Consider the following 27,822-nt stretch of genomic DNA (forward strand, 5'->3'; position numbering starts at 1 on the left):
ATGTTGAGACAATTGTTTTTAATTCTTTGGCAGTGTGTTCAGGTAAGTGTCTCACAAAAATAACTGTTCAGAGGTACTTTACTCTTCCCTTTGTAAAAGCATTGCAGAGGCTAATATCCAGCTAAAAAAAGATGAAGTTTGTAAAAGTCACTGCCTTTTCTCCAGTATTATGAACATCAATCATCCACAAATTGTTCTAATAAAACTCATTTAAGAATAAAATGTAGAATAGCAGCAGACGTAAACACTGTTGGAGAAAGACAAAAATGCACACAGTTCAAACACATACTTACAGCACATCTCCCAATTAAAAAAAATGTCCTATTCCTATTTTGAAAACCTAAGGCCAAGCTTTTTATTGCCATAGTAGCAGGACTACAAATTGCAGCAAGTATTAACAGGTGACCTACACTACCACATTATTTTGCTTTGCCTCAGTCATCAAAAACTGTGTAAGTCTGCTGAAATTCCTTGCCCATGACTGTTCCAATGACTGTCCAGGAGAGGAAAGGGGTCATATCTGGACCTTAAAAAAAGGTGCATAGACACATTCAACTCTGAAACAGCAGGATGTAGGATACCTTCACAAAAGTTGAAGATCTTATTGCCAAAGCAAGTTCCCACCCTTGCTTTGCTGCATACAAAGCAGGTATCTGGCCCAGGTAGATACCAGTTTATCAAAATGCAGGCATCTTCCCTCTCCCACAGTGATGGCAACTCATTAAAGAGAAGAGTCCCCAACTGTTAGACGGACTTTCATAGTGTTATGCAGCATGGGAACTGCTCATCCTTAAACAACACAGTCTTTTTGAGTGCCAATTCAGCTTCAAGCAACAAACCTTTCTTGCTGGTCCCAACAGTATGTTATTTTCTCACTCTAATTCGCCTGTTTAAAATATTTAGGAGTGCTCATATGAAAGTGATGAATATGCTCATAATTATGTCCATCTTTATAAGATCCAAACCTAAAGAAAAATATTCAACAAAACAAAACTATTACAACAATATTTACCCATGCAATTAAATCATACAATTACTACACTACTTCTGAATGTTCTAGACAGTTTATTTCAGAAACAGGACCCAATTCTACTTAAATGTAAGTCATAATTTATGTATCCTCTCTCACCAGGTGTCTTTGAATATGGTGAAGACATTTAAATACACTAATTGCATTAATGCCTTAGGCAGTCTATAATTGGAACTCCAGCTGACAAAGGTGAGTGGTGCATTTATCTACTTAAATCTCATGCTTTTTAAATTTTTAGTCCCGACTTCAGTGGAGATATAATTTAAACCCCCATAGTATCAAAATTGTCAACAGTATTGTTAATATTGCACATCTTACTTTTGAAAATTATGGTGAAAATTGTAATTTTTCACACCATATTTAAATCTGAAAGATTTGACAACTATTATGGTAGATAGATTTGCAAAAGTAAAATGGAATATGTATTCAAAATATCAGTGCTAAGTAACATTTAAGAGCAGTGCCATTGTATTTCTAAAGAATTACAGTTAATTGGAAAAAGTTAAACTCATTCCTACAGGCTATACCTTTCCTGCCTGCAAGCAGACAAAAATAATTAGGACAATACTCTGTGCTGAAATTACCTGAGAAAAATCTGAATGTGAATCCTAACTTTAAGTAATGTGGCAAGATGTGCCTAACTTTAGGCAAGTTTCATCAGGTGGAAAAGTCTGAGCAAACTCCCATTTAAACAGGAAGCCAGTGACTGAGTGGGAAATAAAAAGTGAGTAAGCTCAACTGTTAGGTGTATATAAGAAAGTAACATATCCTGTATTATGCATGTTAGGAGTAGTAAATATGGCATTGCTGGAAATAGATATTGTCACAGAGAGGCAATCTCAAACTTCATGACTCTTCCACTGATATTAATATTAGACTAAATACTTTCCTCCATATTTCTATTCCTTATGCAGCACCAGTGGAAAAATGACAGCATTCTAGAAAAAAATAACTTTTTTACATAAAACTAGTAATTTTTATTTCTCAACACATGTAACATACTGCCTCAGGCATCCTCTTTAATTTTTGCTTCAGTTATATGGTATATTTTAAAATGTTTATGCAAAGAGTATTTAATGTATATATTGTATTTTGTCTTCTAAGTAACAGTGTATTAAGACCCCAATCCTCTGAAGTCCTAAGAAATATGGGAGATCTTTCATGATCTATAAAATGAGTCATCACACCACTTGGCAAAAATCCCTATCAAGCAATCTCAGAAATTAATTACCGGGGTAAATAAGCATTACTTTCAATATATGCTACAACACAGCAGATTGATTTTCCCAAGGTGCGTGCCAAGTAAATAGAAAAAAAAATGGAATTACAAATCAGAAGTTCTTGCCTCCTAATATTTTCAATTTGGTACTGATCAGTGCCCCCCAACTCAAGAAAAATTTTGTTTCTAGACCTCTGTTTTACAAGATGTCGCATACACTATCACCTTAATTTCTTATGAGATACACTGACCTGGGATTGAAATGGATGTCCTTAGGAACTTGGCTGGGATCAGTGACAATTCTGTCATTGTCAGCATAGCTATCCACATGATGTGGGATTCTAAATTTGGCCATCTGGACTTCTGAATCACTTAAACCAGCATGAGATATGCGGGCATAACCCAACCTATCAAATACAAGAAGAGTTAGTTTGAAGAAAAAACTCAAGGTAATTTCACCACATTCTTAATGCATGTATTTTTTTTTCCAGGAGTTATTCTTTAACTTACCAGCATAATTTTCCATTTCTGTGAATCTCACCTTCAAAAAACTGAAACTGCTCCATGAACACAACCCTAACACAATGTCACGAGTATAAAAACTGAAAAAGCCTAAGTGTCTGAGAATAAGTTCTACAGCTAGAAACTTATTTTTAAAATTACAACTTCAGAATATAAGCTTACCAACTTCTTTCATTGAAGAGATTTCGATATTCAAGAAAGAAACTCAAGCATCAATGGAATGAATAATAAGAAACGTTAAGATTGCATATGGGGGCAGTTTGTTACCCTGGTTTTTTGGTGTGTTTTGTTTTTTTTTTTTAATTCAATACTGTTAAGATAGCAATCAAGTTTACAGGTTTTATTCCTGTGAACACTGCAGAATTTGCACAGTTTATTCAGAATAAGTTTAATTCCATTCTGGTACATACATCACCAAGAGAATGATTTACAAGCAATTTGGTTTTGAAAGATATGGATCTCATAGGTCCTAAGAGAAAAGTGTTTCAATATAGGCTTACAAAGTTGAAGTTTCCACTAAACCCAGCATAATGATTGGCTGGATTAGATCAGCATTTTGCTTCAAGAAACCCTACAATTATACTTCAAAATGTCTAGCTTCTGTGTCACATACAAATTAGGGCTTAGCCTTCACATTTTAGAAGCTGCAAAGTCAGAGCTTTGCAAAAATGTAGTTTTACATTACCAAAGCAGACTAGATCTGAATACATTTTACACAGAAGGATGAAACCTGTAATACTGTCTTTGCAATTGTATTCAGAAATACACCAATTCATCCTGATACAGTGTTTCACATTACTTCGTGATTGATCTGTCTATACATAATTGTTTAGGGATATAAGAGTCTTCCACAATCACCTACAAAAGAGTATAAAACTGATTGCCACTAAGATATTTAAACCAATGAATAAATAATCTACTTTAGCATACCTTATTACTCCACGATACATAATATAGCTACACCATCTGTCACGATCTGTACTGTCAATATCCTAGAAGCGAAAGGGGAAAAAAAGTCAAACAAATAAAGCAAATTTTCCCTTGGATAGGCTTTAAATCAGTAACAGGACCAATGTGTAAAAGTGCTAAGAAAAATGTTTTGCCTAAAACATTGTAATAAGGTAGAAAGAAAAAAAAAACACTTTTAGACAAATCGCATAACTTTTTGACATCTCCTAATAGAAAACCAAACACAGAGCTCAGTTTTAAAACAAAAGAATCACAGAATTAGAGGCTGAAAGGGTTGTCTGAAGGTCACCTACTCCTAACCCCGTGGTCAACGTAACTTCAAGCAGATTGCTCAGGACCTTACCCAGGTAATTTTTGAATATATCCAAGGATGGAGATTTCACAACTTCACCAGACCCCTGTTCTAGTGCTTGACTACCCTAACTGACTTTTTTTTTTCTTCTGTTATCTAAATGACATTTCCTTTGTGGCAACTACTGTCCGTTGCCTCCTGTTCTTTATTTGAACATGTGCATATTTTCTTCTACACCTATTTTCAAGTTATCAATTTAAAATATTATGCTATTTCCAATATATTTTATCTCTAAAGATGCATTATTTTTACATTACCTTGACATTTCCATTTTCTATTAATTCAGTATAGTCTCTGGATCCAGGAGCTGAAGTGATGTACCCCAGAAATACAACTTGCTTAGAGCTAGTCTTCAATAGGTTTGAAACAGCTATTGCCTGGAGTTTTCTGTCCAAGTCCTCTCTGAAAGAAATGGAAAAGACTTTAACATATGTACATTTTAGCTCTGAATCTTTGTGCTATAACATAGCAAGCCACAAATGAATCTGGTACCATTTTTTTGCTCAGTATTAGAGAAAACGAAAGTTTACAGCAAGCCTAGTGATTTAAAGTTATTGTTACATTTGATAAAAGCCACATGATCATGGTAGATGTAATTAGGGTTCTCTTTCTAACCATTACAAGAACAACATTTTCTATTACTGTTTTGTCTTTAATACTGATCTCATCACCAGGAAATGTGAATGTACGTGCTTTGGTTATCTCAGGCTTTGTCTCTGCTTGCACTTAAAATTTAACTGTGCACAGTATCATGCATAACAAAGAGCTCACATGCTAACAAAACTTTTATGATGGACAGATCATGGTAAATATAGTCTTAAAGTCTGGTTCACATAGTTTATGAAATATGACTTGAGCTACGTCATCCCATTAACTTTACTTAATTATATTTGGCAGGTATTCTCCATCTCTAATGAAATTTACACAACAGTTACAACATGACCAAAAATGATAGCATAGGTGGAGCCTGGTAAAATACTGCATCGAATCCCATTCCTCGTCCTTGGGTTTGTCATAAAACAACGCAAAGACAGTTCTCTATGATTCTTCATATTTATAATTTTAAATAGTTGTGTAAATCATGTTGTGTTCTATGTTTTGGTAGGCTGGGCTAAATACCATTGAGAAAGGGAGCTAAATACCATTGGAATCTGTAAACCCAAGAGAAGACAAGAATTTTAGTGTGGTTATGCTTTATAAACAGTGATATTTCTGACTGAAGCAAATGCATTAGGGAGAAAGAGCACAGAAACATGAGACAAAAAAACCCCAAACATTTAAATAGAAACCTGACCTAGGTATGTCTGAAATTGCCTGCTCAGCTAGTTGCTCTTTCCAGAATTACACCTCTCCAGAAGATGGGATCTTTTTAATGACACAGGCATGGTTATATTTCCACATTTCAAAAACAGTATTTAAAAACATCCCTAGTTATCCAGTATTCTACACTCTATGTCATCCTAAGCAGTAGAAGGAGAAAAAAAAGATTAAAACCAAGCAGTTGTGTGCAACATTTAATTACAAATTCATTCCCCTCAAAAAAACAATCTAATTTGCACTCATTTCCCATATGTCTCCTCACATTTTCTCCTTCATCTTTATCTCATCTCTCTCTGAGGGGGGAATACAGTGCTATTTTCATCTGCTTTGACAAACTGTTTCTCAGACAGGCAAGTCTAATCACCTGTGTGAGGCATAGAATGAAATTCCTTTCTAGAGTTCAAATCAGGAGTGATTTCTCACAACTATATTTGTTTAATAAATGGGAAATTTATAAAAAATTTGTAGGTTTGGAGCACAGTTTCTACACTGGGGAAGGAAATGGGATAAGGAGAATTCTTGCTGTTTCCTGAGCAGCTTCTTTGTGTTATTATATTCTGCACTCTATCCATAAATTTGCCCCTCCGTGAATTATAACAAATTTAAAAAAAAATTCCAGATCCTACTACATAGCCACAAACACACTAGATATTGCAGCAAATATAATAGAAAATACAGCTACATGGAGCATTCACAAAACTATCTCTTATTAATATTTGTTACGCACAAGTAATCAAAATGTTGTTTTTCAAGAACTGAAATATACACCTTATTCTCTTCCATCACATATTTGAGTTATTGGTATAATTTTGCCTTTCCAAATCCAGAGATCAGACTTCATATTGCCACTTGCATACAGTCAGAAGGACACTGATGGGTATTTTTATTGCTGTTTCAACATCTTGCTTTCTTGGAAGTTTCAGATTTGTTACTTTTTGTTTTAATAAATATCATTTTTCCATTAACACTATCTATCTGTAACTGCAACTATCTGCACTCATTGTGGAATATAGTAGATCTATTCCATATTCATAAAGTCAGAAGGATGCTATCCTGCACTGAGATGCATCTCTAGCCCTATCATTTGTTGTGACTTTAGAACAATATCTTTAAATCCCTAGTAATTCAGATAGTAGGCTCAGCTGAGTTTTGCATGACACATTTGTCCTGTTTAAAAAGTACTTCAAAATTTTAAACCAGTAGTTATGTCACAGTATTTCCTCAAGTGTGCCTTGCTAGAACCAGTATTACAGTGGCATATTTAGAGGGTACAAAAGAAATCACAGAAATTCACAAATTACATTACATGACTTTGTACGATATATGTAACAGCAAATAAAATACACACTCTTCGTTTCCAAAGTGGGCGACAACGAAATCAATCAGTTTCCCTGTGAAGTTGACCGTCAGGGAAATGGCAGGTGCAATCTCTCCCTCTGGAGACGGAAGGAGGTGATGGGTTGATTTTACAATTGGATACTTTGATAGCGCCATAATCCTAAATGAGAAGAGGCAAAAAGTGACATTTTGTAGTTCACGAGAATCACAGGTGTGAACTAAGCAGATAAATGTGAGTAGAAGACTAACAGTCACTGAACACAAACCATCAGACCAGGATATAAACCACCTCTAGTAGATTTTTCCAAATTTAGGTTTCCCTCTAAAATACTACTTGAGTACATGCCCAAAACTGTATTATCAATTTAATTCCTACACTAAGAAATATTCTGCATATATGAATTCTCACACTGAGCCTTTCACAATCTGTATTTCAGACAAAACAGAATTTTATACCATTAGAAATTCAAACGTATTTTATTAGAAGCAGAGAGAAATACATCTTCCAAGTATGAGATGTCTCATTTTTCAGCTTCTGTTTAGACATTTTGCATCAGGTTTTTGAAAATATTTCATGAATAAAATTTCGGAGAATTATTTTTCTGCCCCATTCTGCCTCACTTAAATAGACAGACTCTGGAAGAGGAAAGATACTAAATAATTAAATAGCCCATGCAACATCACTAGAAAGTTCTATCTGCCACAGAGATCTATATATCCCCCTGAAAAAAAAGCCACATCGTAAGCAACTATTTTTCCAGAAGGCAAAGGTATTGAAAGATATGCAACTGGTAGTTGGTCAAGCATTAAAGTAAAATCAACACAAAAAATCTGGTCAAACAGACGTGTCTTTCTATGCCCATTTCCCACTATAGAGTTCAACCTGGATTTAAGGAATTCAAGATTTCAAATACCTCCAGGTGCAGTTACATTTTCCAACTGCTATCACATGTTTAAGTCCAAAATATAAAGGTCTCATAGCCCAAACCAAAATAATTTGAAAAGGGAATCAGATACAGTACTTAGAATGACAAACTTCCAAATCATTACAGGATGCCATTCTCTACTTCACCAAAACCAAAGTAGCCTACAGGGGCAGGCACCAAAACCTGATCATGTTTAACAATGAGAAAACTCCGTCTGCACTAAGGAATCAAAGCCTGTTCCTAAAAGACAAGCTCCAACAAGTGATTATGGGGATTATGACTCCAACTATTCTTTGCTCACGTTCTAGCACAGTTAGCATTGGGCAGTGTATTTACATCTATTTACTGTCACTGTGCATGCGAAGATGACTCACCCCCAAGTGTGATCTCTTGTGCTTGGACCAAAATCTGTGTAAAATCCTAGTTTTTCTCCTAGCCACATTGTTGGATCGTGGTTTCCAATGAATGGCTTAGAGGCATCACTCTCTATAATAGTGATAAAATCTGCTTCTAAAAAAGGAAGGGAAAAAACGAAAATATTTCCAAATTTATAACTGTTACCTATAAATGACTACATAATGTTGTAATTTCCCTTTTGATTGCACAAGGGTGGACACAAGTCCTTCAGGAATCAGTCAGGGCAAACCAATGTTCTCAAGAAAGTCACGCCCAAACTTTTGGCCACTGCAGGCCACACAACCCCTGATAAAGGCATACTTAGTGTCTGCTTGACACAGCTCCTTCCTGGTGCATAACTAGAGACACGAGACTGCACAGTAAAGCTGGCCTACACAGACCTCGTGCAGACCATTTCAAAAGCATTAGAGATACTATGAGTACACTGATTAACAGCACAGTAGCGACTCTACTGCTTTCAATGATGAACAAGCACTACACAGCACATCTGCACTTACCTTCATCTAACAAATCCTATTGCGCTCCAAAGGGTCCTGTGCAAGATGGAACTGGCTGTTATTGCCAAAGCAATTAATCAACCCTGAGCGAGCCAGCATTAGCCTCAAGGCATGGTAACAGAAGGGTTCCCAGCTCCAATGAATTGCTGACCATTGGCAGCCACCTCATTTTCTCATGGCACTGTGGTCCCTCCTTGTTTACATGCAGAAGTGTGGTTTTGTCAAGGGAAAAGGATGGGTTTCCCCATATTTTAACTGCAGGATACAGGAAGAACTATGCAGTCTCTCCAGGAACCTAAGAAAAGCATCTAAGACCTGCCCATGCCTGAAGGAAGATGGGAGTCTGCAAGCTGGCCATAGGATGCCTGAACCATCCAGGCTCAGCTTGAGCAGCAGGTCCGTACGGCTGCAGCAGAAAGTGTTCCCTTCTTGCTGCAATTATGCTCCCCTTGGAGTGTTCTCTTACTCCTGAAGGCAATCGAGTCACTACTTCATCCAAAGCTCTTCTTCAAGGAATTTAGACCACTCCATCCAGCACCACTCTTGACATAGAAGACTTTTTGCTTTTGAAATGTCTTATTTAGCACTGTGAAAGCAGTGCCAGCAGGGAAAATGGTAGCTCAGAGTACTTTTAAGTGGATTCCCAGGTTTTTGCTTTGACATCATTAGCATACATGCTGATCACAGAAACAGTAACTGAAGCCATTAAGAAGGGTTGATGTTGTATCCCTTCAGGGCAGACAGAAGTTCCAGTCACAAAAGCCATCACACATTACATCTTCACTACACCAACAGAGAGAAGATGAGCCCAAGGAATGCATACCACCACATCTTTAAAGACAACCCCTATGCTGAAGCAGTTAGCCACTCTTCTATGGGGCTCAAAATCAGGAACTCTTTTTTAGAAAACAAATCTTTTACGAATTTGAACCTTAATTCTAAATGTATTAATGAATGCATTTTCTGGAAATGTTAACATAGTATTTTATATAACAATATGCATATAACGTAAAACTCCAGAATACTATTTCTTGCAACCTGGAATTAAGATTTATTAATTTATATTTTGGAATTTTCTGCCTTTTTGACTTAATGGTAGGGTGGGGTTTTTTTTAGAAGTGATACTTCATTACCTCAAAGAAATGCTCAGTGGACATAACCATATTTTTCTAATATTCATTAATTTAAACTATGGTCACCAGAAATAAATGCATTCATTATAATTCATAAATAAACATGCAAAGATTAAATAAACACCCAGATAGGAACTATGGAATCACTAATGTACAAGATCACTCCAAATTTCCATTCATGTAATGTCTTGGTTGTTTTCTCACATCACTAGACAGCCTACATAGCTCAGCCCTCTGAACCTTTGGGTTCATGGGACAATGGAGTGAATGATGCTCGAATCAGTCTGTTCACTCTTCATTAACTCCTGGGCATCTGTGCCACAAAATCAAGCCTTGCACAGGAGCATCTGTCAGTGCCTTCCCACTGCTTGGGTCTGTCAAACCTGAGCTGCTCAGGAAAGTTCTGCAGTGCACTCACACCATAGGAGGAGCTGAGAAAACAAATGCTGGAATAGCAGCATTGACACTTCCTAATCTCCTGAGCTGCTTTAAATCTTAAACCCAGTCTACCCTATCTCATGAGTATCACAAAAAAAGGAAACACCTACAAGCACCACTGGCTGACTCCTTTCAATGCACTCTGCAGCAGCACTAATCTTGAGTCCATATTCTTAATTTCCTATAGCTAATTTTCCAACCAAAATCCTGTCCATGGGCAACAGGTTAGACATCCTTCCTTACCATAAAATCATGACAACTAAGCTAAAACTGTTATCTTTCTTGTATACATTGCTCTGGTTCAGTGATGGAAACACTCATTTGCTTCTCTTCTATATTTGTTGCTTAGAGCATTTTAATTTCAGACACTTTCAGCATTATATAATGCTTCACATCTAAAAAAACCCACAGAGAACTTACAAAGCATTGTATTTTATCTAAAAGGATATTTATCATTATTTTATTTATTCAAAGAGTTTCTCTATAGACAAGTTACTCATCAGCATTATGAGAAGAAAAATCCAAATAACAAACCAAGTGTTTTCTCAAACTAGAAACCTTTTTAAAAACACATTGAACAAGTTATCACCTCTGCAAATGGATTTTTAACAGAAGTGATTGTGTTGGAACAGCTCACCAATTCAGAAGAAAAACACTAAACACAGGTTCTTGTGTTAATGCAAAAATGGACTCAGTCACCCAGCAGGTGTTCTTTCTCTTTAGGTGAACCCTCTCAAATATAAATGAAGTGGGAAAAAAAATAGTTACCTGTCTGATTAAGCAAATTAGCTGATCCTTCCAAATTAGACCATCCTTCATTGTCATATGCAAATCTAAAAGGCCAGATCATAGCAGAGAAGTCTCGTTTTGGAACCTCAAAAAAATAAATCGAAAAAAGTAAAGTGCAATTTAACTTTTATGTATTATAGCTTTTCAGCCAACAACATCAGATACATGGTGCCATAAAAGACATGCAAGAAGAGAAGTTTTAACCAACACATTTTCCTAATAAAGATGTCAGGATTACAAAAGAGTTAATCTGCTATTAACAAGTGGAGGAGAGTCATCATAATTAAAATGTATTTGCAAATAAATGAACATGAAAGAGATTATGGATTATTTTGTCTTTCTAAGAGTAACTAGCCACTTTTTCCACACTATAAGAACCACAAACCTGAATTAATTCTAAAAAGAAAGCCAATTGTATATGTCTGCATGCATGTGTGAATCTAACACTAAACTTTGCAAGCCTTAAGCATCTTGTTACAATCATCGCAACACATAATTTTTTGCCAGGTAGAAAACTGGAATCTTATGATTTTTATCCAATTTCCATAACTACTCTAATCCAGGTCAACCAACTTTTCAGAGAGCTTAGATTCAGAGTTATGCATATAAATATAGAAGCACAGAATTCCTTCATCTGGAAGGAACCTCAGAATGTTATCTGCTCAAACTTCCCTGACATGAGATCAGGCTGCTAACAGCATTGTCAAGTCAAGTTTGAATACAACTAAAACAAATAAATTTATAAAAGTAACATTCAAATTTAACATATGAGGCAAGAATCTCTCATTTTTTCAGAATATTTTTTTCCTTCGCAGCAGCACCTTAAATCTCCAAAGACCCAAGCATTTCCCATGTTCAACATGAATTTACAAATTAAATTTTTGCATTTTCATTTTTGTGTTAGTTTTTCTGATTATTTGGATACTGGTACAAAGACCTCTTCAGCACCGATTAACGCACCTGAAGTATCACATGCTGTATATATTTTACTGTATATTTGAAAGTTCCCATTTTTGCAAACATACTACTCACCCCTTGGCCCAGTTTCTTCCGGTAAGTTTTATAACGTAAACCCAGTCCAAGCAAACCAACACCAACAAACAGCCACAAGACTTGAAATAGAAAAATACAAAAATTATGTTTTTAAAGCAAGAAAAAATAACATTATTGTAGTTAGAACAGGGTACACTGTTACTCTAAGGTGCGCTATTTATAAGATGAGAAATGTGTACATTTAAATTTCAACATATGCCAGGGACAACACCAGTCCAAGGTAGTGTACTTAAGAGTATCTAAATGCATCCAGAATATCTGTATGTGTGCAAATACACTTACATTCTCCAAAACACAACATGCTGAACAGATAAAATATACCAAAACTCTTTGAAATAGTTACGTAAAAACTGTGTCTGCTGAAGAATTTGCTACAGCAGATGAGTAAGAGGATCATGTAAACCTTTCAGTGTTTTCCTCTCTGTGTTGCAGGTATGCATTTGTAGTACACAATTTTTATTTTGGATTAATACAATGCATGGAATAAAATTTAGTTTACTTTGCAAGCCTTTATATGTCAAAAACGTGATTCCTGCCAGACTTCCAGAGTGATCATTTGTTTGACATGTTCCTGGAAAGGCACTTTGTCTTCACAGAAAGCATATTCAGAGTTTTCCCACTGCTCCAGTAGCCTTCCAAATAAATACAGTGGACACTTAAGAGCTCTCAGCATTTGGTACATTCTAATTTGATGATCAAAGCCCTTCTCAGTTATTTCATTTATGCAATGACATATGCTCTCTACAATGACTTCAGTAACTCCTGTTTATTGTTTAATAACTTTAAGCACTTATGAAATTACTGTAATGCAAGTTTTCTGGAACAATTTTGTGTAAAATTTCAATAAATATGATAATGGATTATGTCAGAAGAAAGGACATGCTGTTTAAATTAGCACATGTCAAGTAATTTCATACTCTGCAAGACGCAAAGGTGCTTAAAGGGGAAGCTGAGAAAAATTACAAGTCTGGGCACGATGAGGAAGTACAAGAGGTATTGTTGTAACGTCACCAGATTAGCTGAACAAGGGCTGTACTTTGTGACAAGGAGTATTTTGAAATATTCAATCACTTTTGTGAAATGTTTCTGAGCAGCAATATTCAAACCACTTGAACTGGTGTTCTCATTGCCTCTGACACACAAACTCTCACGAGCCATATTCTTCTGGCCCCTGAGTATACAGGGTAAAGTCGTCCATAAAGATTCCAGAAACAGCCCCGAAAAGTTTTTAAGTGCTATTGTTTCTGCTTTCTAAATGCAGCAAAATGTACACAAATGGCAAGTGATTTGATACAAATCACAGAAGAAAAGATCCGGAATTTGAACCTTCATCATCCTGATCTCTGTAGGGTTAGTATGCCCTAATATTTAGCAATTTTTTTCCTTTACCAAACTTCACAATATTGACACATGTTTTTCCTTAAAAAAAACAAGCTAACAATGAAAACAAAAGCATCATTTATATGAATCCCTGAGGTTTAAAAACCAAAAAGTAGTAAAACCTCATACATTTGATTTTTGTTTCTCTTCAAAACCCAAGGAAAAAAAGCATATATACAATCTGGAAAGCTGGGATCCCCAGGCATAGTTCACAGGCAAATGAGGACAAGGATTTCCCGAGCATAGGCCTGCTCTTAACACGAAGAAAAGCATCAAGATTGTATTGTGATATCAGCCTCAACAGGCTTTGCAGGACTACCTCCTCACACAAGGAAGTGTGTCACATTACAGAGCAGCTCTTGGGCCAGCCAAGTCCCGTCACACTCCCAGCCAGCTCACACAGCCTTAGGAAGGCTATCTCACTGAACTGCTTCAAAAACGACATAAAAAATGGCCAAGAAATTATTCCTATCTTTTGTGTACTCATTGTAAATCTCAAGATCCAGAGAGGCCTCTTCCTCAATCTCTAAAATAAAAGCACAAATGCTGCTGAGTCCAACCCATTTACACATTTTGTTTTTTGCCTGGTTTTTGGTCTCTATTTAACACACTCCATCAGGAATAGCTTCTCTCAGTTGTTATCACATTGAGTCAGCTCCTCCAGTAGAATATGTCATCCTTAAACTGGAACCAGGGCAATACCAACTACAAGTCTGTCTCTAAAACTAGCAAAAAAACCCACATTTCTAAAACATCTGAGCAAAAAGCTCCACAGTGTTACTCTTTTCCCTCAGACAATATCCCTTCAGTCAGGGAAAAAAGGAAGTAAATTTATACTTACATAGTTTAATATAGTTTTTAGTCTTTTTGAATAGTGGCTTTTGATGGCTTTTCACTTCAAAGGTAGAGCTAAGGTCTTTCTTGGGTCCTGTTAGAAATTCTAGCCCAATACATAACATGATAAAACCTATAAAAATATAAGTATTCAGTTTTTTCATAGAGCCTTAATACATTAAACATTGCTCATAAACACAACACTTATAAACTTCCAGCTTACGAGACAACAACTTTATGGCTCCAACAACAAAGATGATTCAAAGCACAAATGCAGATAACTGCCATACCTAATGTAGCAATGCAGGACATATAAGATTATTGACAACACTCTCAAGCAAAGACTGATTTGCAGTATAGTTCCAGGGTATTATGTAAAAAGGCTAGCACAAGTTAGATAAATCATGCTAAAATCCTTCCAGGCCCTGTTGATGGATACAACTCCCAGCTCAGTCCACTGTTTTCAAAGTTTACTGAAATCAACCTGGACAAGAGCAATTAAGTTACACCCACATATTACAGAACCTTAAAATAGCAGCTTTATGAAAAAATACATTGTTGATTGTAGATACGTTTTATCTACAAATTAACTGCTCTGTCACCAAGATAAAAGTAACACATTTTTTGTGTAAGAACTACAAAAGCAATTGCTCATTGATTTGTACTAAAACAGCGTAAGCACATTGCAGCAGTTGGAAGGCCAATTTAACATGGCAGCAACTTGTATTCTTGCACTCCAGGGCAAACAAAAACAGCTCTGCATTTTAGGAATAGGCAACTAAACACACATGTAGATACATTTTAAAAACTAATAAACAACTTCATGCACTAACTGTTGCATTGCATTGAAAAGGTATCTTTTCACTAAGTAGTTCAGACTGTTAGTACAAGGTCTTTTCCAATTCCTTATGAGATAAAGGATCCGATTACCTTCAAAGAAAACATGGGAGGATAATGAATTGCGTAAGAGCTCTGCTGGAGAAGATATATGTCCTTAATATCTTTGGGGCACAGTTAATTGACTATAGAAGCAATGTTTTACTTCAGAGTTATAGCTGATGATGAAATTACTATTACTCAGTATTTTTTTATTGCCCTTACTTGTTACATTAGTTGTAGTGAAAGTTTGCAAACCAAGCTAGGTCTAGAGCAATGATGAAAGGGGCGCACACAAACCTTCCTCAAAGGGAGACTGATTCACAGCCATTAAAAGAATCTGACCCTCAGCATTATATCACATCACAGTAAAGCAGCACAGAAATTTTGAATATAATGATCTTACTTCCACTGTCAGTTTTCCTGGTGCAGCTCCCTACCCAAACTGCAGCAAGAGAAAGGCAGGATATTGGACAGGAGGAGAAAGCAAGAAATAGCAATTGCACCTGAAAGAAACCAGAAGAAAACAAGCAGTTCGCCAGAAAGCCAAACTGTAAGGGTAGAAGCACAGCAACAAATACGTAGTCTCATGGTATAATTTTCAAATCTGTGATAAGCAATGGAATGGCATTAAAAAGACTGGATTCTCAGATAGAATTTAAACTCATGTAGTGTCATCAGCTGAGATGGGTTTAGTTTGCAGATTTCATTTTACCAAAGAGAAAGTTAAGGCCATCTCTGTGTTACTACCTTGTGATCATGCCATGTAAATTAATCACAACTGTATTTCAAAGGAAGCAACAGAGAGGGATTTTATATAAAAGCTTTCCTTTGTCACAGCATTACTCAAGAAAGCATTTGACACTCCTCTACCACATGCTTCCTTCATATAACTTCAAAGAATAAGATTTAATTAACTAAGATACTGTTTCTACAGACCCCCTAGAGTTCTTTGAGAACAAAGAAAATAACGCAATAATGGAATGGAACTTTCTTCAAAACATAACAAACTGAAATCTCTCATGCCATTGATGTAATATAAGAAATGCTTATAGAGAGTAAGGAACTGGAGTGACAGAAAGTGGTTGCAAAAATAGTTATGAAATCTAAAACCAGTGGAGCAACAAGTCAAGCATAGCATTCATTAATCATTTCCAAACAAAATACAGGCTCATACATCACATTTTAAAATATGCCACATAATTAGCTCAAGACAATGTTTGACATTGTTTAAATATAGTTAGTGAAATATGTTATTGAAACACTTTAGTACCTATTGAGAAAATAATTCTGGAGACAAAACCAGGAAGGGTTGGTTTCATTTCCATCTCTCCACCCTCAACAAGTGATCATTTGGCTAAAGCCTTTATATTTGCTCAACTTGATTTTTCCTCATTTGCAAATACCTGACAATTTTTTTTCTTTCTCTCCTGTTTGCATGTCTCTGACACTGCAGGCTCAATTACATTCCTCCAAACATGCTGGTGTGTCCACAAAACGTAAGGTAGAGCCACACAGAAAAGAATCTCAGGTCTCAAATGTAGATCAGCTAGATCAGCAGGATGATACACTTTGCTCTTCAGAGTAGGACTTCATAATGCACTGAATTATGTCACGGTCCCAGTAACTACATTGTTACCTGAGATACCATACTGCTACTTTGGGTAGCTAGCATACAGGTGCATTCACAACCTGGATTGCAGCCAGGTTTTAAGGGTGACAACAGATCTCTTCCTCAGTTGCTTACTGAGTTATCAGACATTTTTTCACTTCATCATTTTCCCCCAGCTGAATTCCATTTTTTGTCCACATTTTAGACTATTTCTAACAGTAAAGAAACAAGTTGGTTTTTTTTTTTGCATATCTCATTAATTTTTTCATTCTTACCATAGTAAATCTAACAGCAACTGAGCATTTGGAAAGACTCTTTATATGCTAGCTACATTTCACATGTCTGGCTGAGGCTAAAACAAGTGTATTTGTATTTGTTCATAATCAGAAATGTACCTAAAAGAAGATGGGAGCTTTCTCTAATGTAAACTCCTCCAGGTACAAATTTATAAGCTGTACACCATACACAGAAGAATAATTCAAGAACATAGGCAAACATGGCTGTACTCATGGCTTTCCCAGGATGCAGACAGCTAGCAAAGCGTCCAGCTAGATGAGGCCACACAGACATAGTAAAGACAGCAAGAATGTTGCCTGCAACAGCAGCACTCCAGGTGTGTAAATAAAGAAGACCAGCTGAAGATGCCAAACCTGAGAAGGTATAGAAAAGAATATAGTAAGTCTCAGTCATATTATCTGCCACATTCATTTTCACATTCTGTCTGGGAAAAAAATACAGTCTGGGAAATATAACTGTTCTTTGCAGCCATGAAAACTGCATCACTAGGATTTCACAATTGCCAAAGACAGCCTCTTACTTTTCCTAACATCCCATTTTTTTAAAGATTGCTTAGTCAGCTGAAAACAGTGCAGCAAAAAGACAGCAGAGAAACATCATCAAGAGCCAAAACTAAACAGTTTTTCTTACATTGAGCTCTCCCAGCACAACAGAGGGATGACGCACTCTTTAAGACAGTATCAGATTTGCCTATTATGAACCTCCTTTACCATAATAAAGAATCAAATAGGTTAATATGAAGAGCAAACGTATCTTTCCCTGATCTTTTTTCCCTGTAGATAACCATATAAAGGTTAGGCAAGAAAACTATTAATCTTTTACTAACCCCAAGAGTTTTTATTTCCCACACTGTCTTTGATATGGGAATTCAACCCCAAAGCGAATATTAACAACCACACAAGCTCTCTATAACAGGACAATTTCATTTTCAAATGTTACTGCAGGTAAGAGTGTTTCACAGTCTCATAGCAAATGTATAGAAATGCTTTTAATATTTTACTTATACATCAAGGCTCTGAGCATTTTAAAATACAATGGCTGAATCAACTAAAGAACCATTCTGTACCTGTTTTAAATTAGTGATGTGTGTACATTAAAAAACAGATGCTCATACTCACATTATAATCTGCACACACATTTCTTAAAACTAACACCTACACCAGAAGGTAAAATGCCCAAAGGGACAACCAATGGTTTAAGCATTGGCAACTCTTGTGCCTTCAATGTGACACTCCTAATATTTGGTATTTTATTTTGATTCCTGACTAGGAGAAACTCAGTTTATACTAAATTTCTTGCCTTCAAGGTTGTGGAAAATGACTTGAAAGTGCACTCTTAAGTGCTCCAAAACAGAAGGTGAATGAGAAAAAAAAGACAAAAACGTAATTCATCATTTCGTTTGGTCACCATATTTTATATTCCTAATTTATGATCAAACATTTGTAGGAAGACCTGCTGTGTCTTCTTTATATAAAGATCTAAAGGCCAAAAACAGAAGCAGATTTAGAGGGTTTTTAGACAGCATTTATACCACTATATTTCACTCAGATGGGATGACAGATTAAACCAAGCAGCATCTATCCATCCATGCTGAGACAGCATGAAAAACACATCTCTCCACAGTTCAGGAGCAGAATTATTTTCATCTCCTCCTACTTGCTCCACAGCATAGCTATACTTTTCTCCTGAAAACGGATGCCCAGATCCAGTACTTGAATCCCACTTCCCACCACCTAAGACCCACTGTATGCAGACTGATTTACAAACATATTGCTCCAGTAGACAGCTTTGATGTTCATATTATTTTATTGCCTGGAGATCTTGAAAACTAAGAAGACAGGAGGCAAGCTTGCCTCCAGATGAAATGCACACTAAATTACAAGTTATTTTGCCTCCTGTAGAATTAAGAGGTTTGTGTCACCTTAACCCCATAACCACACATGTAGCCTTATCATAGAATGACTAATGTTGGAAAAGACCTCTAAGATCATCAAGTCCAATGCGTTATACGATGCAGATGGTCAGAACTGAGACGCTGCTCAAGGGGCTTCTCAACAGGGGCTCCTCAACAGGGGTTTCTGCAGAGAGTAACACTGCTCTGCAATGACCTGGAGACTTGGCCTATAGTCCTTAGTCAACTGGTCAGACATATGTATACAGTCAGTGACATATGTGTCACAGTCAGTGACAGAGAAAAGGAGGCTTTGATTAGTCACACTTTTCTGAGATGTGGTGTAAGGTCAGAGGACTTGAGTAAAAGAAATAAAGTAACAGAAACAAAAATTCTGCTCAGGATTTGCACCTACCTATGAGAAACCAGGCAAAACTGATGAGAGAAGACCAGCTCCAAAATGAAAGCATCAGTCCCTGAGCCAAACCCAACAGAACTGTACCTCTAATACAACAATAAGGAAAAAGAAATCACACATGAATACGATTTTATAAACATCTGGCACTCAAAAAGAAACTTCTAAACATGGGCAAGGATGTTTGGTAATATTTATAATCCTTTTACTTTAAACAGAGCTTAATTTGAGCACAAAACACCTTTACTTCACACCCTGCTATATTTTCTCCCCTCTGTAAAAAACCTCCAGTTGAAAATAATGGCAGTTTATTGTAAGGTATAAGTGAGCTATGCTCAGCACCAGAAGCAGCCCACTGAAATCCTGAGAACAAAAGGCAAAAACAACCCAGAGAAAATGAGAGGGAGGAATCCAGTGCAAAAAGAAGCATTTTCTTCACATCAAATAGGGGATCCTAGAGCATCTAACATTGCTACCAGTCTTGGGTAGCTCTTTTGTATACCATCTCCAAATTATAAACTCTTTCACCTGCCATTCCACATAATGGACTCAGAATAACTAATCTGGTCTCTTCCTAGGTTTTGGAACCCAAGTGAACAGCACACAGCATCAAGATTACAAACGTCTACAGAAGCGTATCTCTTAATATTGCACACAGTTTATTTATGTGCATGCATCTCTGATCATCTCCTTTCTGAAGTCAACTGCTAGACTAATTACTGCCTATAATAGATAGACTGCATTCATAAATCCTTGAATCTCAATCCTAATCTAAATATTATTTTGCAATGTGGCAAATCAAGATTTTATTGCTGAAAAAAAACATTCTGTATTAGAAAATTTTAAGATTTCATGGTCTAGACACAATGCTCAGAGCTATCTGAAAGCTAGAATAAATCTACAAGGCCTCTGTGTGAATTATCTTGTATCCACTTTTTTCTATTTAAATTATTATACCATCATCTGGTTGAGTTTTAATTCATCCTCCACTATAGCACTGGCTTTTGAGAACTGTTTTGTTTAAATAATAATAATAAAAATCCTCTTACCCATGTGGATTAGGATCTGGACCTGTATGTGGATGTCCACTTACTGCCCATCTAGAAATTAATGAGACCTCCCCAAATATCCACAGGGTGAGGAACATGAGGCTGCCAAAAGCAACCCCAGATAAAAGCCAATAAGGATGGGAAGCAGTCTCTCTAACCGCATTACCAGTTTTGTTTGCTTCTTGTTTCCTCCTGTCTCCACCTAGAATAAGCACAGAAATGCAGCTAAGCAAACTGTCAAATTCCATTAGCAAGAGTTACTGAGAAAAAGAAATAGCCAAGATCACAAAATTACCAGAATAAATTACAGACACAAAAGCTAACTTATCTGATCATTCATGGAAATTGATAACACAAAAAAAAATTCAAAGTCTCTAGTAACAATCCTAGGTCTGCCAGGAAAAGCTACTCACAGTAAGTGTTCAAAAATGGCAACCGGCACATTTGATTATTCTTCATAATACTGGAATTTGAATAATTAAATTGGCTTTGAAAATCAGAAGAAAAGTTATTGGAATTTGTTCAGAGGATTCCATTCTCTGAAACTCTAAGCTCTGATAAGAACAAAACCCGACACTTCCAAATAAGCCAGAACTAAACTCCCTTCCTTCTCCTTTTTCCAGGCACTGTAGATCCTCTCTCATCTAAGGAGAAAGCAGCAACACCTTTAATTGCATAGACATATCACTTTGTCATCCACAAAGGAGACATATTTCCTTCCTAATCTCTTGCAGTAGATTCCCTTTCTAAATTCTGATGAAAGTTCAGGCTTAATTTATGTTATGTAATGCAAGTCTACAAACAATATGCATGATGATAATTTATACCCACTTACACATAGATAAGGTTTTATCTTTCAATTAATTAATTCAGGTTATACTGAGAAGGAAGGAGCTCCTGAGGATTTAACATGAGCTGCCTTAACTAACCAATTTAACTAACCTCACTGTCTTCCTTGGCAATACCACCTTCACAGTTTTTAAGTGAGCTTAGCCTATGCCAGCCCCCACTGCTGTGTACTCTGTCCAAACACTTCAAGAACTCAGGCAAATTTTGACCAGGACAACTTGTCCGCTCTTCCAATACTTTCTGTTTATTTTGACACATCAGCTGTTCCCCAGCTTTGTCCGGTCTCCCCTTCTCTGTCAAAAGATATGCACTGGCAGAGAAATTCAAAGTGCAGACTGAATTAAGAAAATAAGAGATACCACAGATGTTTCATGATGGAATGACAATGACCACCCTGCTTTTATTGGTCTAGCTTATGCCTTTGTTTGTGTTACTGTCACATTATTGACACTGCAATTAGTCCACAGTTCCAACACCAACTTACTACAGCTTGTATGAATTGTGATACCAGTTCTGACATGTTATGGGTAGATGGAAGTACCCCATGGCTTCTAAAGCTCATGCATCAGGTCTAAAAACAGACTCTATACTGGGGGAAAAAAATCAACAAATCAAAACCCAGTGGCACATAGATAAGTATACTTTAGGATGTTTTCATAGCTGCCATCTTTGTTGTAACATGCTTACCTGAATAAATTCGCTCCACTGCTGCTATAAAACCTATTATCATAATGACAGTATTGGCAACCTGTGAGCTCCAGACTGGGTTTAGTGATGTGTACCAGATGCGAAGAACAAGGAGTATTATCTTGCCTAGCATGAAGCCCCATATCCTGATGAACCTGTAAGAATCAGCTTTTGAAATAGTAAGGCATTCGGGGAAAAGAAAAAAATCTTAACTTCTGGGGGACAAAAAAGAAAGAAAACATCTTTTAATACAAGGAAATGTCAGTTCCAATCTCATCAGAATAAGAAAATACCTTTGTAAACTGTTTCCTGACCACCACGTTACTGTTTGAACCAGCAATGAAGAAGAAACACCAACAGCCAAGATGAATAGTCTAATTGAAGCATTTGGTGCCTGGTATGATGCTAAGCTTCCTACAAAGAAACACACACAGACAGAGATTGTTTTAAGGGGCAATAGAGATCAGGTAATAAGGACTTCCTGTGTATTAGTTCAACCTTGTCTGTAATTTGAATAGCTACACCATTCATCTGAAAACACATGACATTACCCATTTTTAAACAAAGCAAAGAAATGTAGGTATGGATTGCAAGTGAGTATATATGACTTTATAGCAGTTATCACTTTCAAGGAAAAAGATAAATGAAGCAATTATCCAACAGTGCAGTGATTGCCTTAATTTAAGTACTTATGGTGATTGATTCCATAAATATGATATATGGATAAAATATCTAAGCATACAGATACTCCTCAACTATGCACTTACATAACTCAAAAGCCATAAAGTTTTATGTATGGTGACTACTCCTTTCTAAAAAGGATATGGCTTTTGCCGCAGTGCACTTTTAAAATAAGTGCACTTATAAAAGTAAGTACACTGTGGCAAAAGCCATATTCTTTATTAGACAGGAGCAGTCACCACACATTGCTCAGGGATTAGCAGGTGTGAACAAGGCTTTCTCTGGCCCAGTATTTGTTCTCAGAGTCGTCACCAACAGCCTGTGTCATCTTATTACTGGAAACTGTCACTCTCCCAGTCACTGAAACAGAGCATGCACACACCAGTTCCCACGGCACAGTGACCTCACCTTATCAGCAGTTTTAGATTCTGCTAGCTGGTTTCCAATTAAAATGACTATGGATCACATACATTCTCGTAACCTCACTCAGTGTGGCAAAATCTGGCCCAGGACCAACATCAAACATCAGGAGAAGCAACACTGTTATGCTACCAGCCATTTGCTAAATGAGTATGAGTCAAACTTGAAGAGATGTTAAGCAAGTAAGGTCAGAAATAAAGCTGCAGATTCTGGCAACACATGCTAGGAGTCCTCCAACTGTCTACCTGCTCATTTGGCTCACAGTAAAAGATACGAAGCTTAGCACCAAGATGATAAACTGAAATCAGTGTGTAGTGAAGATGTACTTGTGTGAACTTCAGCAGAGGTTGCATGTACAATGCACACAGATTTCTGTCGCTAAATTGTACTGGCAATCCATAAACCTGCCTCTTAAATCTTTCATCACTTACACTCCCCTGATTAAAGCTAGCATGAGTTTGCCAACTTACAACAGACACACCTTTTGTTGCTGAGCAAGTACACCCAAAACTTAAATATATCTGTCCAAACACTCAAATTTACTGTGTGTTGTCTGAAGACACAGATTTGAATAGACACTACCAGGGGGTAGTTGGTTGCTGTTTTTTTTTAAATAGAACACAAAATCAAGTACTACGGAATTAAAATTTTCAGAGAAAATAAAGCCTCCTGAAAAGGCAAAAAGAAACAAACAAAAAAAAACCATGCCCCTAAATATGGTTTTAGCTAAGCATGAAGAACTTTCAGATTTTTTGATTGTGAAATTTAGGACTGAGTATTTCCAGTGGAATGGGGTGGAGCATGCGTGGGGTAGATTGTGCTGCCTGATTGTTCAACAAGCCCCAGAGGAAGGCCATAGCCTTTGTGAGGAGGAAAAAAAGAGATCAAAAAGAGAATGAAATGTCTAGGTATGAAGGTGGGAAAAAAAGCAGGAAGAACTGAGAAACAGGAGAAACAGCAGCACAGTGTGATGGGACAGAACTAACATAAAAGACAAAATGAAGCGATGAGAACTAAGTAAAAAGATATATATGGAAAGTCCTAAAACCCAGTGCTGCCTGTGCGAGGGCATCTGGCTAACTTGAGAACCTGCAGCATGGAGGCAAGTAGAGTGAGGGTTACTACTGGCTGCTAAACTCCTTGGTGGAAACAAAGAGAGTGAGGAACATGCCCTTACATCTTCCACAAATGCTAATGCTCGCTGTAGGGCAACAGGTAAAGAGAATGCAAAGTGTATACAATAGAGCTGGGAGACAATATAGTAGAGTTTCACAAGTAGACTTGTGAAAGGGTGGACAGTATTCAGAGTGTTTAAGAGGTGAAAACAGCAGGTGGATATGGTCACTGAGGGGACAGTTCCTGTTCAGGCAAGAATGAAGGAGAGATGGAATTTGCATACAGCAACACTCAGGTTATCCCTGGCTGAGGATGAGCACAGCTTTTGTCTCCCTCCTCTGAGTTTTTCTATGACCACCTACATTTAGACATTTCTGCCCCAGATTCTGGGGCTCATTTCTGCTACTGAATGAGCTAACTTTTTATTTGGAGTTAATACTTTCAGGAGCTTCTGATGCAGGTGAAGCAAACAGGCATGAACCAACAGACTTTACACACCATTATAAGCCTGTTACTGCTCTTTACTTAGCAGAACAAAAATTACACTCTTTTAGGTGATTTCCATCTCTTTTGGTAAAGTGAACTACTAAACACAGCAAGGCGATCTGAAGGACTAATCTTAAATAAACATGGCAAATTTTGTGTCACTGTGACATCTGAAGGGATGCAGGGTGCAATTTTAAATGCTTCCACTCATTACTAGTTTTTAAATTAGAAAATCTTGCAGAAAGAGATATACTGAGCACTGCTGCAGGAAGCTGAAGTAGAAGATTCTGCTCACTTAAAAGCTTATTACAGAAAAAAAAAAGGTATTAGGATGGATAAAATGGGAAGAGTAGGAAAAGAACATGGTAAGACTATTCTTAATCTAAATCAATGACACCAACAAACTGCCTTCAGTTCCAGTATCTTTCTAGAGATAAAGAACAAGAATTCTTTTCAAAAAATATGTAGAGAAAGTAAATAAGATGATCTTATTCTGTCTTCTAACAGTAAAAGAGAGAAACTATAAGGAAAACGATTCCCTGATTATCATTTTAGATTAACAAATGAGGAACCAGGAACTGCTGCTTCTGAAACACATCACTCAGCAGCAGTATTTTCATCTCTACACAGGGTGGAGACCCTTGTCTCCCCTGAGTTCATCCAGGTGTGGCAAATTAGTTAGCAATAACTTGCTTCTGAATACAGCTGTAGGTGCCAAACCTTCTCCCAACAAATTTTCAGAAAATCAACAAAAGGTAAGATTTGCACCAGTTAGTTGAAGACCAAAGCATGAATCCCACCAAATCTTCATTTTAGTAGGAGTGTGTGGGATGGGTAGCAGGGCAGCTTTTTCCTGAATTTAAGATCACTTTTTTCCTGTGCAACTGACAATATAAGTCATTTCACATTTAGGATGGGCCATAACCCCATCAATATACTACAGGCATCTACATAGATTTAATTTAAAAATCTATTCTTAGAAGAAAAAAAACTGCCTCAGAAACTAAGTCTACCAAAAAGAATGTTTCACTCATAGCAGATTACTTTTATAATAGCCTCAAGATGATGTTGTCACAGACACAGAACTGCTGTACAAAAAAACACCTGCTCTGCTGATCTCTGTGTGATACTGAAAACATCTTTCCTACTGAGTGTGACTTATACTAATTTAAAAGCTTCTAGAGGTAGAAGTGAAAGGAGATTTTTCTTTAATTATGCAGCAACCCAACACAATGGCTGTAAGCAATAGTCCTCTAAATATAGCTAAAAGCTTGAGAGAAAAAATCCCAACAAAACATGAGTATGGGGAGAGTGAGAACTTCTTATTGCTGTCTCTTTTTGTAATCATTTGAATTTTAAGGCAATTTGGAAGGTTTGTTCTTATGCCTTGATAACAAGATGGAATCTATAACTCACTACAGTGTGTACTTACCAACCATAGTCAATCTCAGAAAGACTAAGATGTACTTATTGTTAGCCAACCTCCAAAAAGGGCCAATTGTCAAGAATATTGGAGAAAAGAAAGCAACAGCAAAAACTTCTAGGCCCGTGAGTGCCAGTGTCTGAAGGGGGAAGTAGTAGATCATCGGTGGCAGTGCATGGTAAAGAGACCAAGAAATGTAGCCTGAAAAAAAAAAATCAAACAACAACAACAACAAAGGAAAATCCCGTCATGTATTTTCAACAGCAAGGTTTCCTGGAGAATACTGAAAAACTATGATTTTGTACTTCCACATGCAGACTATCAAACATATTGGAAAGTAATTCAACAACAGCCATTTTCTGTGAAGAAATATTTGCTATTTCAAGTTAAACAAACACATTTTCCCAGGAAATAAACCAATGAGAATAAAATAGTTCTTCCCCCCTTTAGACAGTAGTTCCTATTTTGATCCTCAGTGAAGGAGTGGTCAGCCTCGGAAAGGGTTACTGTTCGGGGAGATCACTGCTGCCTAAATGAGCAGTCCACCCACAGCCTCAGGGCTCCCCAAAGGCAGATTGGTGGCTAAAGGAATTTTTCTAGTAAAACGGTGTGGTGGTCTCTCCTGGAGACACCTTGTCCAGGCACGCCAGCACTGTGCTATGAGTTTCCACACTCTTTGCAGGAGATGCAGGGAGCAGCCGAGCCGCAGCCCGAAGGGTGTCGGAGTCTGCCCTGAGCGCCCTAACTTTCTCAGGGCAGCACAGCACCGGCTCTGCAACACCTGCTCAACAGTTGGCCGAGGACAGCACTAAATCCTAGGCTGATCCAAGGGACAAAAGGCATTCCATCACTAGAGGAAAAAAAGAACCCTAAGAAGAACACTCAGCAGCGACCACTGTTCGCTCATTTCTAGCGGAGGAGCGTTTCACCGGCGACACCCCGCCACGGTCGGTGACTCCCGCGGCACCGCGCTGGGGCTGCCCCGCCACGGCCGTCGGCCGGTCCGGGCAGAGCCCCCCCGCCGGTGCCCTCAACCTCGGCCCCTCGCCCCCAGCCCCGCGGGGAGGCACCGCCGCCACCTACCCAGGAGACTCTCCGACAGAATGGCCTTCCACAGGGGAAACATCGCGGCGCTGCCCGGCTCGGCGGGGGCTTCCTCTCTCTTCCCGGGAGCCCAGTGCCCAGGAGGGCGCGGCGCCGCCGCCCGTCCCGTCCCGCCTCGGGGAGCCGCGTCCCCGCGGCGGGGGCGGGCAGCCCGCACGGCCGGAGCTTGTTCTTTACAGCCCCGCCACGCGGAACGGCGAGGAGGTCTCGCCCCTTCGCTGACCTGTCAGCAAAGGAGCACTTGTCCACCGAACAGTCACTCCAGCAAGGAAAACAAAAGCAAAAGGTTGTCATCCCACGGGCTGACGGGGAAAAGAGGAGCTGACCCACCTGCTGCTTGTATAAATGCTTGGTTGACTATGTGGGGTTCGGAGGTGTCCGGATTAGTGCTGCGCTCATTTTAGCGAAATGTGTGTTACCTTCTGATAAGCAATGCTGTCTGCAAAAAGCATCAAAAGAAGCATTTAGTTGGCTGAGATTCCTGAGTCGTTACGTTTGCTAGTTTTAGAAGAGATCCTGAGTTAAATCGACAGAGCCATGAGCATAGCTGCCAAGTTATGGCAAAAGGATTACATAAGCAAAATCTGAAATTTAGAATCTCATTTTTGGCATGAAAAGTAAAATTGTAACTAAGAAGTCCTCTTGCTGTTGGAATATGTCATCTTCCTAACTTTTATTAATCTTCATACAGCACCCTAT

The 27,822-nt window shown here is 37.7% G+C and overlaps 1 protein-coding gene across 1 annotated transcript; it reads right to left on the minus strand.

Moving 5' to 3' along the window:
* CWH43 (cell wall biogenesis 43 C-terminal homolog) lies at window positions 1-27,198 on the minus strand. Its single transcript, XM_017832427.1, has 16 exons — window positions 27,103-27,198; window positions 26,029-26,220; window positions 22,187-22,307; window positions 21,894-22,048; window positions 20,358-20,559; window positions 19,309-19,397; window positions 17,101-17,355; window positions 14,225-14,350; window positions 11,983-12,062; window positions 10,930-11,035; window positions 8,051-8,186; window positions 6,761-6,910; window positions 4,350-4,494; window positions 3,702-3,763; window positions 2,501-2,656; window positions 1-965 (listed from the first exon to the last, which is right to left on the minus strand). Exons 1-16 carry the CDS (start codon window positions 27,143-27,145, stop codon window positions 878-880), a joined length of 2,106 nt encoding a protein of 701 aa, XP_017687916.1. The 5' UTR covers window positions 27,146-27,198; the 3' UTR covers window positions 1-877.
* Window positions 27,199-27,822: the final 624 nt, after the last annotated feature.

This window comes from Lepidothrix coronata, unplaced genomic scaffold (assembly GCF_001604755.1).
Source record: "Lepidothrix coronata isolate B3197 unplaced genomic scaffold, Lepidothrix_coronata-1.0 Scaffold0, whole genome shotgun sequence".
Classification (NCBI taxonomy): domain Eukaryota; kingdom Metazoa; phylum Chordata; class Aves; order Passeriformes; family Pipridae; genus Lepidothrix; species Lepidothrix coronata.

Excerpts from the sequence above, each read along its gene's own strand:
- CWH43 (XM_017832427.1), bottom strand. The coding sequence starts at position 27,145 with ATGTTTCCCCTGTGGAAGGCCATTCTGTCGGAGAGTCTCCTGG. Across the intron at positions 2,657-3,701 it reads ATGTATCGTGGAGTAATAAG|GTTGGGTTATGCCCGCATAT; the intron begins GTATGCTAAAGT and ends TGTATTTGATAG. Across the intron at positions 966-2,500 it reads GACATCCATTTCAATCCCAG|GTTTGGATCTTATAAAGATG; the intron begins GTCAGTGTATCT and ends ATTTTTCTTTAG.